The 15,444-nt window shown below is 42.7% G+C and overlaps 10 protein-coding genes across 10 annotated transcripts; 4 read left to right on the forward strand and 6 right to left on the reverse strand. All coding sequences in view use genetic code 12, as the record gives it.

Moving 5' to 3' along the window:
• Positions 1–98: 98 nt before the first annotated feature.
• SPAPADRAFT_63307 (uncharacterized protein) lies at positions 99–1,713 on the reverse strand (the record flags this gene model as incomplete). The annotated part of the gene is made up of 1 exon (XM_007377395.1): positions 99–1,713. The coding sequence occupies one exon, from the start codon at positions 1,643–1,645 to the stop codon at positions 140–142; it is 1,506 nt and encodes a 501-aa protein (XP_007377457.1).
• A 274-nt stretch (positions 1,714–1,987) lies between these two features.
• On the reverse strand, positions 1,988–2,444 carry SPAPADRAFT_63308 (uncharacterized protein; the record flags this gene model as incomplete). The annotated part of the gene is made up of 1 exon (XM_007377396.1): positions 1,988–2,444. A coding segment is annotated over one exon (415 nt), but the record flags the coding sequence as incomplete, so codon positions are not given.
• Positions 2,445–2,567: 123 nt separating this feature from the next.
• On the forward strand, positions 2,568–3,780 carry GLE2 (RNA export factor; the record flags this gene model as incomplete). The annotated part of the gene is made up of 1 exon (XM_007377397.1): positions 2,568–3,780. One exon carries the CDS (start codon positions 2,606–2,608, stop codon positions 3,719–3,721), a length of 1,116 nt encoding a protein of 371 aa, XP_007377459.1.
• SPAPADRAFT_63310 (uncharacterized protein) lies at positions 3,719–4,484 on the forward strand (the record flags this gene model as incomplete). The annotated part of the gene is made up of 1 exon (XM_007377398.1): positions 3,719–4,484. The coding sequence occupies one exon, from the start codon at positions 3,977–3,979 to the stop codon at positions 4,334–4,336; it is 360 nt and encodes a 119-aa protein (XP_007377460.1).
• A 223-nt stretch (positions 4,485–4,707) lies between these two features.
• On the forward strand, positions 4,708–6,474 carry FLO8 (Flo8p; the record flags this gene model as incomplete). Its single annotated transcript, XM_007377399.1, has 1 exon — positions 4,708–6,474. One exon carries the CDS (start codon positions 4,708–4,710, stop codon positions 6,472–6,474), a length of 1,767 nt encoding a protein of 588 aa, XP_007377461.1.
• A 45-nt stretch (positions 6,475–6,519) lies between these two features.
• SPAPADRAFT_63313 (dolichyl-P-Man:Man(5)GlcNAc(2)-PP-dolichol alpha-1,3-mannosyltransferase) lies at positions 6,520–7,926 on the reverse strand (the record flags this gene model as incomplete). The annotated part of the gene is made up of 1 exon (XM_007377400.1): positions 6,520–7,926. The coding sequence occupies one exon, from the start codon at positions 7,924–7,926 to the stop codon at positions 6,520–6,522; it is 1,407 nt and encodes a 468-aa protein (XP_007377462.1).
• Positions 7,927–8,273: 347 nt separating this feature from the next.
• NOP8 (Nop8p) lies at positions 8,274–9,839 on the reverse strand (the record flags this gene model as incomplete). Its single annotated transcript, XM_007377401.1, has 1 exon — positions 8,274–9,839. The coding sequence occupies one exon, from the start codon at positions 9,837–9,839 to the stop codon at positions 8,274–8,276; it is 1,566 nt and encodes a 521-aa protein (XP_007377463.1).
• Positions 9,840–9,928: 89 nt separating this feature from the next.
• On the reverse strand, positions 9,929–11,586 carry PEX11 (Pex11p; the record flags this gene model as incomplete). Its single annotated transcript, XM_007377402.1, has 1 exon — positions 9,929–11,586. The coding sequence occupies one exon, from the start codon at positions 10,963–10,965 to the stop codon at positions 10,279–10,281; it is 687 nt and encodes a 228-aa protein (XP_007377464.1).
• On the reverse strand, positions 11,187–12,725 carry SPAPADRAFT_52574 (uncharacterized protein; the record flags this gene model as incomplete). The annotated part of the gene is made up of 1 exon (XM_007377403.1): positions 11,187–12,725. The coding sequence occupies one exon, from the start codon at positions 12,723–12,725 to the stop codon at positions 11,187–11,189; it is 1,539 nt and encodes a 512-aa protein (XP_007377465.1).
• A 1,162-nt stretch (positions 12,726–13,887) lies between these two features.
• On the forward strand, positions 13,888–15,010 carry SPAPADRAFT_63315 (uncharacterized protein; the record flags this gene model as incomplete). The annotated part of the gene is made up of 1 exon (XM_007377404.1): positions 13,888–15,010. One exon carries the CDS (start codon positions 13,927–13,929, stop codon positions 14,944–14,946), a length of 1,020 nt encoding a protein of 339 aa, XP_007377466.1.
• Between the last annotated feature and the right edge of the window lie 434 nt (positions 15,011–15,444).

The following is a 15,444-nucleotide window of genomic DNA, read 5'->3' on the forward strand; positions in this document are numbered from 1 at the left end:
TTCCCAACCTGTTTGTTGTGGTTTGTGTTTTTGTACGCGTTGGAAAATTGACACGCAATCTGGTAGCGCCAGAGGCACATGGTAGCGGCAGCCATAAGCAATAGCGGAATAGTACATTTATTACAATCTATAAATCATCCTAGGTAATCAATTCAATACTCTTACGATTCAACCGCAAGTCCAGCAACTCGATATCATCGTCTACATCGCTAAAACACTCCGGTTCCACCACGGTATCCAGCTCAATCAACTTCGTCAAGATGAACCTGTCTATAAATCCGGCCAATTTTCCATCTTGTAAAATACACATGTAGTTAATATACAACTTTTCAAATTCATGAATAATTAAATTGAGTTGAGTCTTGGGGTTTGCAACTATTATTTGTTTCTGTGGGAACAATTCTAGTTTTGGTGTGCTCATATCGTAGTTTTCAACCTGAGGGACCACGATTTGGATGGGTGTAGATGGAAGGTTATTGAGTGAGTCGAGGAGTTCTTGCTTGCTGACGTAACCAAAATACGTTGGGTCCTCGTAACTTGTGATCACGGGGTACATCTCATGCGTATCCTTGGTGAAGTTGTAAATGCTGGCGACAGTGTACGGAACCTCTGGGTGGATGCATAAGCATTTCATGCGATGTAAAGGAATCATGACATGCTGCACAGTGACATCGGGTAGTTTTGCCTTTTCAGTAGTGGTCAACGTCGAAAATGTAACCAATCCTGTCCCCTTGCCGGAATTGACACCGCCATTTTCATTTCTATTAAACAGTAATAATTCCGTATCGTAAATATTCTTGGTACACAACCAATCATTGGTGAATTTTGATGTCATGACCCCAAACATGATAGGCAACACATACGTTACCGCACCCGTCATTTCAAACATAATCACAACAACACACATGGTCAATTTAGTGATCCCCGTCATGAAACTAGCCGCACCAATGACGGCGTATGAAGAAGGAGAGACTAAACAAGATTTAGCCGTGCATGTAGCCAATGAGTCCCACGAGAAGTGGGATTGGATAACTTGGGCAATTATCCCAAGGGCTCGTCCTGTGGTGGCACCAATGACCAAAGTGGGCATGAGAATACCTCCTGGCAAATCAAGTCCGTAGGAATAGGCCAGGAGGAAGAATCCCTGGAGGGCAATGTACCCGAGTTTTATAATACTTCCTGAAGTAGACGTGTTACATATGAATTGTTCATCTGCTGAATCGGTGCAATCTTGGAATATGAGTTTCAAATAGGTGTTGAGGGAAAGTCTGGCTAATGGGATGGGGAAGTTTAATAAACCGGTAATGACAACAATAATCAGGATTTCAACGTAGGTGCCATATTCCAAGGATACTCGTAACATACTGCACACTCTTCTTCTCACCACATGTCTGAAATTCGCAAAATACCTATTCAACTTGGTGAATGAGTACCCGTACAATCCACCAAGAATACCCAAGATAAGAAAGGGCCCGAGTTCCATAAACAACCAACTAAAGTTCCCAAAGTTGACCTGAAACAAATCCTGTTCGGCAAAGTTCTTCCCGTCAGTAATGAGTTTGAACCCAGTAAGTATAACCACCGCAATGGTAGCACTTACAAACGAATTCCACAAGATCTTCATTGGCATGAAATATGAATTCATGCTTTCAAACACAAACAACACTCCACCAATGGGGGAATCAAAAGCAACGGCTATCCCAGCGGCCACGGCAGCCATTAGGAATTCCCGTCGTACTGCTTCATTAGTCTGGCTGTTTCGTTGGAGCAAGTTGTACACAATGTTGAAGATGCAGCATGACACGTGAACCAAGGGTCCTTCTTTACCCAACCAAAGTCCGGAACTAACCACGAGAATCAAACCAAGAGTTTTGTAGATCAAAGTGGACAATCCGAGATATTCGCTGTCGAGGGTGAACCCAGATATGAACATCTTGATTTCGGGGATACCGGACTGTTTAATTGTTCTATCCTGCCTGGTGCTGATAAACGTAGCAAGAATGCTCCATAAAAGGGCAATCACTATGTATATAGGTAAATTAATAAGGATTGACCCTTCTCCTGACACTTTAAACAAGATTCTCAGCCAATTATACCAATCATTGTCAGGACATGTCAGATAGGGGTTGAGTAACGACCACATATTACTCTTGGTGAAACATATTCCCATCTTGGCATCATTCAAGTTGATTGACATTAGCTGGATGAATGCAGTGGTGTAACCAAGCACAATTGCTGCAAGGATCAAGGTGATCCATTTTCGCAGAATGTGGGCCTGGGAATGTTTGGGGATAAGGAGGGTTTCTAGACTCCAGTCGATAAAGGTATTGACTTGGTACTTTTTGCTTGCGGTTGCTGGGTATGTATCATGCTGAGTCCTTGATGGATTGTATCTCAATCTCGGTATTGACTTGTCAAAGGTGTATGTGCTAGTCATGTTGTTTAGCAATGCAAACGTGTCTGGTTGTAAAATCAAATTTGAGATTCCAAAAATCGAAACAGACAGACAGACAGACAGACAGACAAAAAAAAAAATAAAAACCAAAATCTTCAAGAAGTTCAATCCCATCTGTTAGCAAAGCAAAGCAAAGTAGACACAATCACCATGTCATTTCTTTCAACAGGAACAACATCAGCAGCTACAAATAGTGCTACTGCAAATGGCCAGGAACTTATCAATGATATAACCATAAACAACCCACCTACAGACACCATAACCGACATTGCATTCTCACCACAACAAGAGCTTCTCGCTGTGAGTTCGTGGGATAAGAAAGTCCGAATTTACGAAATTGACTCTAATCTGGGCAACAACCAAGGCCGGGCAATGTTTGAGCACGATGCGCCTGTCTTCAGTGCCAGATGGTCAATTGATGGAACTAAAGTTGTCAGTGGTGGTGGAGATGGCCAAGTCAAAATCTACGATATTGCCAGTGGATCCACCCAGCAAATCGGACAGCACGACAACGTGGTAAGAGCAGTTAGATACGTTGAATGCGGCGCTACAAACACCCCTGTGGTTGTCTCCGGGTCGTGGGACAAGACATTGAGGTATTGGGATATGAGATCGCCCCAACCGATCACCACCATTCAATTGCCAGAGCGAGTTTATTGCATGGATTCGTCCCAGAAATTACTCGTTGTGGGTGGAGCCGACCGCCATATAAGTGTAATTGACTTGAACAACCCTCAACAAATATTCAAGAGCTACCAATCACCATTGAAATGGCAAACCAGAACTGTCTGCTGTTACCCACAAGCCAATGGGTTCGCCATTGGGTCAATCGAAGGGAGATGTGCCATACAATATATTAACGATAATGAACAAAAGAAATTCGGGTTTTCATTCAAGTGCCATAGAAAGAGTGGAAGCAGCAGCACCACCAGCACCACCACACGTACCACCACCAGTAGTTCAGAATCACAAGCATACTCCGTCAATGCCATCTCATTCCACCCAGTTTACGGTACGTTTAGTACCGCTGGCTCCGATGGAACCTTCTGCTTCTGGGACAAGGACGCCAAGCAAAGATTAAAGAGCTTCCCGGTATTGCCTGGTACTATCACTGCTACTGCATTTAACAAGACGGGTAACATTTTTGCCTATGCCGTGAGTTACGATTGGTCTATGGGATACATGGCTAATAGACAAGATTACCCAACCATGATAAAGTTGCATGCTACCAAAGATGATGAAATAAAGCAAAAGAACAAGAGGTGAACAAGTACGAATCTATTATAACTCGATATAGTAATTAGATATTAATTAGATGGTAGGTGATAGTAGTATAGTCGACTAACTCACGAGCGGCGGGTGTAGGCGATATGGTCGTGCGCGTTTCCAAATATTTTGTGTCATTTTGTTTCCAATGAAAAGTGTGACAAAAGTCCAGTTTCTTTTTTTTTATGGTTGAAAAAGTTTATAACCCCAGACAGACAGGGAGACAAACGGACAGACAGACAGACGCAACCCCTAATGATTTATTCCAAAAGATCCATCAACACCGAACCATTCTCATGTCAGTTGGACATGATCGAGAAGACCAAGATCGAAATCAAGAATCAGCCGCCGTTGTATAATAAACGATTCTCTAAACGAACAAGTTACCGTCCACAACAACCGTTGACAACTGCTCCGGTTGTTGACCAGAAAGTTTTCGCACCAATCATCACCACCACTAGTATCAGCCCGGCCAACAAGACACCTGCCATGTTTGATCCATTCAAGCCAGTTGATTTTTCTATTGGGTTAACCAAGGATATTTGGGGTACCACCACCCCAACCAGCGCTGCGCGAACCACCACCACTACTGGCCGTAGCACTGTATGGGGATAAGGATTTTTTTTTGTTTGTTTTCTGTTTTTCAGTTCAAATAGAAAAAGTTATTTATTTAAGGGATTACTTTGAGGAATATGGTTTAATAAATTTTGTATAAATTTTGTATTAGTTCTAGTTTTGGTTATAATATATGCTTGGTTACATTACTCTTGACTACGTATCTATGTCCATGTGCTTGCTTGTCAGCTGAAAAAGATATTTGAACCCGCTCGCACGACCCTTGATTTCTTTTTCTTTTTCTTTTTTTTTTTTTTTTTTTTTTTTTTTTTGGGTGATTTTATTTTTTCTTTTTGCTTGCTAATTAAAACAAATACAACCCACCCACAAGGTCAGACACCAATCAACCCCCAATCACCCCCCAACCAAGGATGACCCATCATAATACACCCCAGGTATATAGCAATCAGCGAACACCAAACTATGATCAGCAGCCTCCGGGTGCACCTACAACCGCAGGGCCGTCGACTATGTTACCGACTAACCAACAACATCTATCTACCACCACCACCCACAACACCCCCAATATCGCACTAGACTCAAATTACACCATAAGTGACAACACAGCAACTTCGTCGCGCCAATTACTCAACGCATACATCTACGACTTCCTCGTCAAGAGCAGATTGTCCCGCACGGCCAAAGCGTTCGTCAACGAGGCCGATGTGCCCCATGTAAACAGCGGTAATGGTAACGATGGTAGCAGCAACAGCAGCAGCGGCAATGGAGACATGCCGAAGCTAAACATGGCAATTGATTCACCCGGGGGATTCTTGTATGAGTGGTGGTTGATTTTCTGGGATGTGTTTCTGGCTAAACATGGTGGGGCCAACCTGAGAAACAACAACCTATCCTTGTCATATTACCAATTGCAAGTGTTGAAACAGCGGCAAATGCAGCAGGAAATAACCATGGCGTTAGCTCCACCCCAGGGCATGCATCCACAGCAAGTAGTACCTCATCCACAACAATTACACATGCAACCACCACCCGGTGCCCCTCCTGGTGCAACCCCAGGTGGTGGGCCCGGTGCACCACCTCCAGGAGCTCCTCCTCCGCCGGGTGTCGCTGGCGGTCCTCCACAATTCAATCAACCCATGGACCAGCGAATGATGATGGGTAACTTCCAACAAGGTCAGCAGCCACCACAAGGTCAACTTCAACAACAACCACCGCAACAGCAACAGCAACCCCAGCAACCACCACCACCACAACAACAACAACAACCACAACCTATGAACATGATGGTTGATCCTATGCAGCAGCAGCAGCAAATGTACATGCAAAGACCAGGTCAGCCACAACAAGCGCAAGCGCAAGCCCAACCCAAGACCCGAATCCAACAGCACGCTCAAACCCAAATGAATAACCTCCGACAACAAGTCCGACAACAAGTCCAACAACAGCAACAACAACCGGTAAACTCGCCGAGGAGTGCCAATGGTGTAGGTGGAAACACCCCGAATGCAACTCGGAAAAGCCCACCTAATAGAAATAACGCCTTACAAGACTATCAACAACAGCTCTTGCTTTTGGAAAAGCAAAACTCGAAACGATTGGAGAGTGCAAGACAGCCGGACACTGTTCCTACTCCTCAAGCGCAACAACCGGGTAAATCTCCCAACATGGGCAAGAAGAAGAAGGAACCCGCCGTGAAACGAGGCAGAAAGGGTTCAGTCACTCAACAAACCACTACACCAGCAGTGTCTCAGCCCAACAGTGCGGGAAATAATCTCGGTGGATCAGTCAACAATACACCCACCATAACAAAAAAGGAGTATTCTATCCCATTAACACCCGTGTCCGAACCCAACGATGCTAATAAACGTAAGCGGAAGAACAGTACGGGTGGCAACGACTCGCCCAAGAAACAAGCGGCCAAGCAGAAGGAGAAGACCATCAAAGAGGAAGAAGTGGAAAAGCCTGTGGAAACCGCTGACGATATCGTCACTTCATCATTCGACGACCCTATGTTCAGCGTTGAGTTACTAGGCGATAGTACAACCAATGATGCCGGACAAAATCTCGAGGATATTGATTTTGATTTCAACCAGTTTTGGGGAAGCAATACCGGTGCTACGGGTGAAGGCGTCGATGACAGTATCCTGGGTTTTAATTGGAGCGGTGTGGATGATTAGTGTTTCTTCTTTTTTTTGTTTCTATTAGTTTATATTATATACTTTCTATACATTTTTTTTAGTTGTATTAGTTTCTTTAATAAACCATGAATTATAGTTGAGCCACGATCCAACAAGAACTGTCAGCAATATGGTTACAAGAATGGCTGAACTGGCGACCGAGCTGGGGAAAACGTTCCATGCGTATTCGTGGGCTGCCCACATTGGCATGCTGATATACCATGGAATACCGGAAATGTAGAGTACGAAAGGCAATTTCCAACAATACCATGACAAGAACTGATAGTGTAAACTTCTTGAACAAACCACACCAATCAAGTTGGTTATACTCATAATTACCATGATTAATTGCGGACCAGTAGTTGAACTAATGAGTTTGTTGGTGGGCGACACAGTAGATACCGGTTTAAAGGCATCCTTGATTAACTGACCAATAGACTTGCCAATTATTCTCGAGTTGAGGAATCGAGTGAATGTGAACCAAAGGAGAAGTGCTATGTGCAACACGAGAAGCACTCGGGAAAACACGGCTGAGGTAAAGATTTCTTCGGGGACAAACCTCCAGTTGACGGTCCATTCATACAAGAATTGACGTTTAAAGTTGAATGCCTGGTTGATATAGCTCCATCTTATATAACTTGCTTCTTCAGTGTTGAATAGCGGAACGAGGAATTTCCATCCGGTGGCCACTTGAATCAACGGTATCACAGCAACGACAACGACAAATTTGATTAAATTTTCATCCACAAGAAAGTAACTGACAAGCAAGAATGCTGGGAGGTACAACAAGGCATTCATTTTGATTGAAATGGCCAAACTGAACAAATCACTTGCAATCACCGTCAACAAGAAACATATGGTCTTGCTAAAGTTATGGGCCATACTAGCCAGTTGAAGAAGTAAAATCACCCCAACCATACACGCGGTAGTCCAACAGTCGTTAAACAACCGCAACACGTAGATGGAAAACAATCGTTTACTCAACACTAACAAGTACATGGGCCATGGAGGCACATCACCACATAGTTCGTAAATGGCACATACGATCAGCAAAGTAAACACAAACAAGTACCCGAATATGCTCTGGGCCGTGGCGATATCTTTCCCATCATCGGTCAACCAGTTTATCCATTGGTAGATTTGGACATGGCCGGCTGGATACACCAATGGACCAGTATCGCCGTAGATTTCCTCGTACACGATTTCTCCTTCATTGACTAGTCTAATCTGTTGCATATATGTCAGGAAGTCAATCTCGGTGTAGTTTACATTTGCAATTATGAGTTTGACCACGACTGAGCTGAGGGACACGATTATGGGGATGATTACTCGACGGACGTCTGGATGGGTGATCAATGACGAGAGGCCGTAGTAGATGTCGGCTAGCACGTTGCCGAGGGTTAGTTGGGGACGTTCCTGTTCCTGTCTCTGTTGTGGTTCCTCTGACGTCATTTGCGAGTTGTGGTCTAGTGGGGCTGGGCTGGTGGCTACAGAAGAAGAACTCTAACTTCGACACTCTTCGACTTGGACCGTAAACTTTTTGCTATTGGTGCTTTAATTTTGTATGCAGGATGCAACCATCATCATCACCTATAGACTCTAATGTATACGTATTACACGAATAACTACCTGTTAGAGTATACTGTGGCTGGTTTTCGTCTTTGCAAATACGTTACTATGTACTGATCTATGCAAAGTATTAATATACATCTTAATATACACATATATCTATCATCTATAACTCTTATAATTGGCTGTTGATATTTACCCTTTTTGCAGTCAAATGAAATTGGCATCACCTACTTCTTCCGCTTGCTCATGATTCTCAACACATCACGTCTCCTACGTTTACACATTCTCGAAATCTCACCACGATTATTCCAAAACCATTTCTCGTACTTGGTCTCTTCGCCTTCGCTCATATCTTCATCTTCCCCAGGCAAGACAATCTTATCATGAACCAGCCCGATCTTGTTTAGTTGAGATTGGGTAGACAAGAACGGAGAGTCCAAGTGGGGCCAGAACAATCCAAACTTGGTGGCTTTGACAGCGTATGTTTCTTGTTTGGCTTGGATTTGTTCGAGAATTTGCTGTTGCGTGGTTTCGTTAGGCAAGGCAGTAGTCTCTTCAATGTCGTCGTCAGAAAGTTCCAATTTGAATGTGGATTGGCTTGGCGCGTTGAATAACGAACGCAATGTGTCCAAGTTGTTGGTGTCTGGTGTTTCAGCGACTGCTGGCTCTTGCGGTCTGTCTTCTTCTGCCTCTGCTTCTGCTTCTTCCTCTGCCACTGGCTCGTACTTTTCTTCGGTTTCTCCTCTTGGAACACTCACTTGGTTTATAGCATCGAAATCAACATCATTCCCCTCGTCGTCTTCATCATAGTACACTTCTTCGACTGGAGCTGCCAATTCTCCTTCAACTGGCCCATCCATCACTTGTCGATTGACATATATTTCTTCCTCCTCCTCCTCTTCACTCACACCATCTTCACCTTCAATCTCAGCCGGCTTGGAAAAGTCAATCAGGGCCAATAACGACTTATTCCTATCGTGCTCTTCAACATCATCCACGGGTGCTTCCTCGCTAAACTTGTCCACCCGCTCAATCAATTCACCATCGCCGTTGATCCATTGTCCCAGCTCATACCTGAAACTCAACTCCTTCAATGGCTTCTTGTCAAATCCCCATAACTTGGTCTTGTAACATTTAATCAACTTCAACTCGTCGTTAATCAACAATCGCAAAGTCTGATGACGAATATCTTTTCTTGGAGTAGTTCTATGTCTGGCCTTTATGACCTCGCCTCTTCCGGAAATATTACTATAAGCTTTATCAAACGAGCTTCTGGCGTTCGTCCAGGCGCCATACGACTTTGAACCAACCAAGTTATGGCTTGGTGGTTTGTTCTTGGTGTTGGCGGACTTGTTTTCAAACGTGTGTGGAGAAACTGACCAAGAGCCAGTGACTAAAGGGGCAGTGCATATCTCGCCACTGGTGGTCTGTTTGTACTGGGTGTGTCCATCTGTGATCCTGGCTTGTCTTATTTGGCTGATTTTGTCCCGAGTGATACGTTCTTGTTTGGTGTGGTCGGGCTTGGATACTTGGTCGAGGTACGATGGTTTGGCAATGGACACACTGAGCTTACGGCCCATGAATGTGACCCCGTTGAGTTGTCCCTTGAGCTTGTCAAAGTTGGCCGAGGTGATGTCTAATGTGACGTAGGCGAAATAATGATCTGCTGTTGGTTTAGTGTGGAATGATAATGGTGTGACTACCTTTCCAAACTTTTCGAGTCTGGTAGTGAGGGAGTCCGGGTTGGACTGGAGGTTGGGGGATATGCTCCCTATGTGTATTCTCGTGGTCATACTGCCTGGCTGTGCTGGGTTTGTATCTTGTGCTAAGTGAAAATTTGAGATGAGAAGACTAAGAATTTTTTTGTGTGTGAGTCGAACCAGCGCAACTTTGGTCAACAAGGCTGGACCAGAACGGTGATGCCACTTGAACACACAATTCAAAGCAAATGGCATCAGCTTCACGAGTCATACGCCAAAGCTAATGGTTTGCCGCTTGATCAAGTAAGAAAAAATCCAATCCAGTTCAACCTATCCCAGGACATACCCACATTAAGCAACCTCATAGAGTCCCAGCCCAACAGCGCAGTCCTATCACAAGAACTCAAAGAACTCGTAATGAAATACTACTGGCTTGGTGTAACTACAGGATACGAACTAACAAACGACAATAAATAAAATCAATATATATATATGTATATGCGTATGTATACATATTGTACAGAATACACTATTACTTCTGATCGTTCCACATGTCACGTAAGCCCATAACCGAAGTAATAACCCCAGCTAAACCAACGTCACCCTCGGTGAAATGTAAAATACCCAACAAGTTGGAAGCAATAAACATATCCAACAAGTCCCACACCAACTTACGTTTAGCAGCACAGAGCTTGTTGTTGAGCGAAGTGGATTCAACCGCGGTCTTTTCCTCAGTGTTTCTGTTCAACGAGTAGATGATACGAAGCGAGTGCGCAACACCAGCAATTAAACTCAACAACCAGAACTTGGCACTGGTTCTAGCAACTGTAGGATACTTCTTCTTGTCGATTATACCCAACATCTTGAAAAACACAACCCCGTCCAAAGTCAAGTAACCAGCAAGAGCCAAGTTTCTCACCACAGTAGTCAACTGTAATATTGGGTCCAACAACTTGTTATCATACGCTTGAGCTGCGGTTTGGACGTGCTTTACTGGCTTGAAGAATCTCAATGCCTTACGAATGAACGACAACTGCGTCTTGAGACTGTTGTACATTTCCACCGTATCCCGCGAGTATCCTTTACGATAAGCATAGTATCCGAGGAATCTCAGGAGATAGGCAAACAATCTAAGGGTTTTTTCCCTTTGTGGGGTGCTGTCCAAGAACTTGGCTAACTTGGTAAGGGTAGGGTGGTAAACAAGAGTATCGGCAACCATATTTGTATTACTTTACTTACTTTCAAGAAAAGAAAATGTACGATTTTTATTCGTTGGGGGGTTTTTTTCTATTTTTTTTTTTGTTGTTTCTATTTAGCCTCGGATTTTTTGCGGGGGAAAAATGGAAAAATTTCGCATATGTTCTTCCGGGGTTAAAACCCAACCTGGCAAACAAAAAACAGACAGACAGACAGAATTTATTTTTCACAGGCGTATATCAATTACTCTTGTGCGTTGTTATCTTTAATATATACAATTTCGTCCTTAACAACGTCATAGCCCGAGATCGCCAAGTCGATATACTTTTGCTGCCATACATTTTGCTCCTCTTTGCTCATTGCATACCACTTCTCCATCAACTCTTTTCTAAGCTTTGCTCGGCATCTGACTGTCACCTTACTGTGCTCTTGGCAATACTGCTGATAATGCCATGCCCAATAATACCCTTTATACTTGAGTCTGGGAACACGTACTCCCTTCGCAGAAGATTCAACTCGGTCATTCGACACAAACTCGACATGCTCGAAATCAATACCTTTCTTTATTGGCACAATGTGGCACCCATAAACCTTATGCCCCAGGGCAAGCATCTGTTCGTATTTCTCCCGGTATGTCGCAAACTTGGTGTCTGGCAACTCATCCCATTGTCGTGAAAATTGTTTCGTAGTCAGAGCGCCTATTGGCTCGCCAGTTTCTTGATATCTGGTGGCAATGTAGAACCGTTTGAGTTGGTATGGAGACGCTGTGCCCAGAACCACCGGTTTGCCACGTTTGAAGCTGATTTTAACCCCATCATGCTCGAGATTAATGAAGCCAACCTTACCATTGTCAATGTATCTTCCTGTCAGTATCACATCGTATAGTTCGTCGCATATTTGCTTGTGTTCATGGTCCAGCTTGTTATCCCATTCAAGTTCAAATGGTGCGGCATCGGCGTTACCTGTGTCGACTAATCTCTTTTGAATATAGTATTTCTTGACATTATCGAAGGGGATTTCTCCATGGATTACAAAATGGTTATTACTATCAACTCCGAGCTTGATCCCGTCGATGGCAGATGTGTCTGTCTTGTCCTTATTTGTTCTCACAGGAATCTTCAACCCGGCAATCAAATCGTATCCAGAATGCAACAACTCAGTATACTCCTCCTTCAATGCATTCTGCTCCACCTGATCAAGCAAACTAAATTCGCGTTGCAACCTTGTTTTTCTTTCCTCGTATTCGGTCTCGTTACTCTCGTTCAAATGCTTATGAAGGTAATAGTTCATGGCGTAAAACTTAGTGATCTTCAGAATACTACGGATCTCACCATTCTTACCAAACTTGATCTTCAACTTGCCCTGCTTGAGGTTCCGTGGCGAGGACAGGCGCTTGGGTTTGGGATTGGCCTTGGGCTTGTCCACCTCTCCCTCTTTCTTCTGGGTGCGTTTCATTTCCATCTGAAACAAGTCCTCCAATTGCAGCTCAGACTCTTCTGGGACTTCCTTTTTCGAAAGATCGGCTATTATTTTTCTATTTTCATTACACCATTTGTCAATGTGCAGTTGAATGTGGTCTCTAGATGTATGTGGATCAAGCTGGGATAACTCCTGGTTGAGAAGATCGATGGAGGCTCGCGAATGATGCGGTTTTAAAGGGGCAGTGAACCAGCCACGTGAGGTGGGTATCCCTGCTAGCAATAGCATGGAATTATCGTTGGACTTATATTTGGCATGTGCCAGATATAGACGTCGTGCTTGGCGTGGTATTATTCGAAGCATGGTGGGTTGATGATCATCGTGAGTGGTTCTTTTTTTTTTTTTTGTTTCAAGAATTTGTTTTTTATAGTTGCAAAATTTAACAAGGGTGACCAAGAAATGTGGACATCCAAGAATGTATAGTTGTATCAAGGATCGTGTTTGTCCAGATGTGGACTAAATGAGGTGTTCTCAATCAATTAATCCTGAATAAATGCTCTAAGTAATTAAGTGTGTAATTTGTCAGTAGATTTTACTAATATTTCGCAGTAAATTTGAGGAAATGACTTGAGTTACATTAAATATCCCCGTTTAAACTAATTTAAAAACAAATATATCGCTATAGCATCCACTTAAACATGATCAACAAAAACCAAAGAAAACAGAAAAAATAATGAACTGGAACAGATCAGAGGGTGAAGATCCCACTTTATTTCCTAACGAAATCAAAGCTTTATCAGCCCACTAATTCCATACAATGATCAACACACAATGGTAGCACAACGAGCTGACAAATTCACGAGATTGACCAGCCTAGAAAAAGGCTAGGGTAAAATTCTAGCATTGAGAATCTAGTCTAATAAATTTACGCCAAATCCAAACATGACTTCTGAGGTAGACTCAATAAACACAATTATCTCTAGTTTAGCTTTTTTCAGTCGTGATATAACATAGGATGCTGTTGCCTTGAAGTAACTATGGTAAGTTTCCTTATGCGCTATATACGTGACAAGCCCGGGACCAGAGAATTGAATACTGAAAAAAAAATTAAGTTTTGCTAAAGCATGATAGAATACAAGGATAACTGGACCACAATGATAGATTTGTAATTACAATTGAAGAGCACCGAAATCGTAAGCAACGCAATAGCTTGGCCAAAACAAGAAGGTTTGTGACAGAAAGAATGTATGAAATTTCCCTGTGGTGGTCGTTGGTAGCGCAGACACACACTTACCTGAGTAGGACAAGGAAGAAAGGTGGTTCAACAGCGCTTGAAATGTATTTGAAATAGATTACTTGTATAAAGTTATGCATAATAATGAATTCACGGAGAGGAGACCAATATTTTAAGTATGCCTTAAAGTGCAGGTGGCAATACCAAATATTGTAAATAAAAGATTGCTGTAACATTCCAAAAATTTTGGCTGTCAAAATATAAGCTCGTTGCACTTGCCACTTGATTTACCCCTTGATATTTATTCTAGTTTCTTTTCAAGAAGATAAAATGGAGGAAATATTAACTACTACACAACCATCAAATAAAAGTCAAGAGAATCTTCAGACTAAGTTTGGTGAACTATCTGTTAAGGATGTAGATCAACACACCGATTTTGAAATGAAGGAGAATGTACAGGAGCACCACCATGAACAAACAGGAATTGACAGCAGGAATAATTTAGAACTGAGTGACCATCAACAGGTTGCTGATAGTACGGATGATGGAAATGACCAAAGCTATGCAAAGAGCGCCACTGGTTCTAGTGCTATTGGAGATAAAGCTGTTGTTTTGAACCAGGTTGATTTTTTTTTCACCAGAAATGATCAAGTAAAGCTTGATGATGCATTGTATATCGGTGGTTGCAGGTATATATGTGCCAACCCTGATCCCAAGGGGTTTGGATATGTGAGATCGTATCTGTACAAGATCCAGGAATTTCCAGGTATTTTCATCTTAAAGATGATTAATGTCCAGCCTAATGAACTAGAGAAGAAAAAACTTGCTGATGGAGACCCAAAGATAGTAATGCCTACTTGTAGCACTTGTGGAAGGTGGTTCCCAAAGGCGTCCACTTGTTTACAGCACGTTATACTCCATACATTCTGCAAAGTTCAAAAGTTAGAAGAACTCACACAAGAGAGATTAGACAGCTACTGGACAAAGACAGAAACTTGGTTTAATTGCATAGTTGGCGATTGCACAGAAGACCACGATGAACTCGCACAAGCGCGTTGGCATGCACTTAGTCATGCAGATCCAGGTAGTAAAATTCGAAACTTGATTCCAGTTCCAAAGCCAGAATTCTTCATGAAGAAAATAAATGATTTGATCCACTGTATTGGTTGCAATCGAGTGTTTGAGTCATCTCGAGATTTTGAGAACCATTATCTCATTCATTTAGGTGATTTTCCATTTGCTTGTAAAGTTTGTTATAAGCCGTTCAACCAGAAAAGTAAGTTGGTTTACCATTTCTGCTATGAATGTAATGAACGCAAGAAGAAACAAAATTTGGAGCCATCCAAGTAGAACCCATTTTCTAAAGATTGGCATCAAATAGCACGTAGAGTCAGGATTATATGAATACCATTTTAGCAAATAGAAGATAGACAATAGTAAAATTTATTTTCGAGCCATACTAGTTGCTGAATATGTAGAAAATCCCGGAATGGTACCGATTTCTTGTACATTTGGAACAGGTTATTATTTTACACCCAGGGTTTGACGAATTGGACAGGGAAAAACAGTATGACGTAATACTAACGCTCATAACCGTGGTATCGAATGATTACTCCAATATTATAACTTTAGTAACCTGCAGTAACCAACGGGGCTAGCGGGGCTAGCGGGACTAGCGGGACCAGTGCCGCAGCACCACTTACTAACTGGCGGTGCCAAGATCTTATCGGCGGAGTCCCTCCGATCTGACTGCATTAAAAATAATCTAGTCATCACTGACTAATCAAAAATGAAATTTGTGATCCCTACATATATGCGTTTGCTAAAAATACCAAAGCTCATGATTGA

The sequence above is a fragment of the Spathaspora passalidarum genome (assembly GCF_000223485.1).
Source record: "Spathaspora passalidarum NRRL Y-27907 unplaced genomic scaffold SPAPAscaffold_7, whole genome shotgun sequence".
NCBI classification, from domain to species: domain Eukaryota; kingdom Fungi; phylum Ascomycota; class Pichiomycetes; order Serinales; family Debaryomycetaceae; genus Spathaspora; species Spathaspora passalidarum.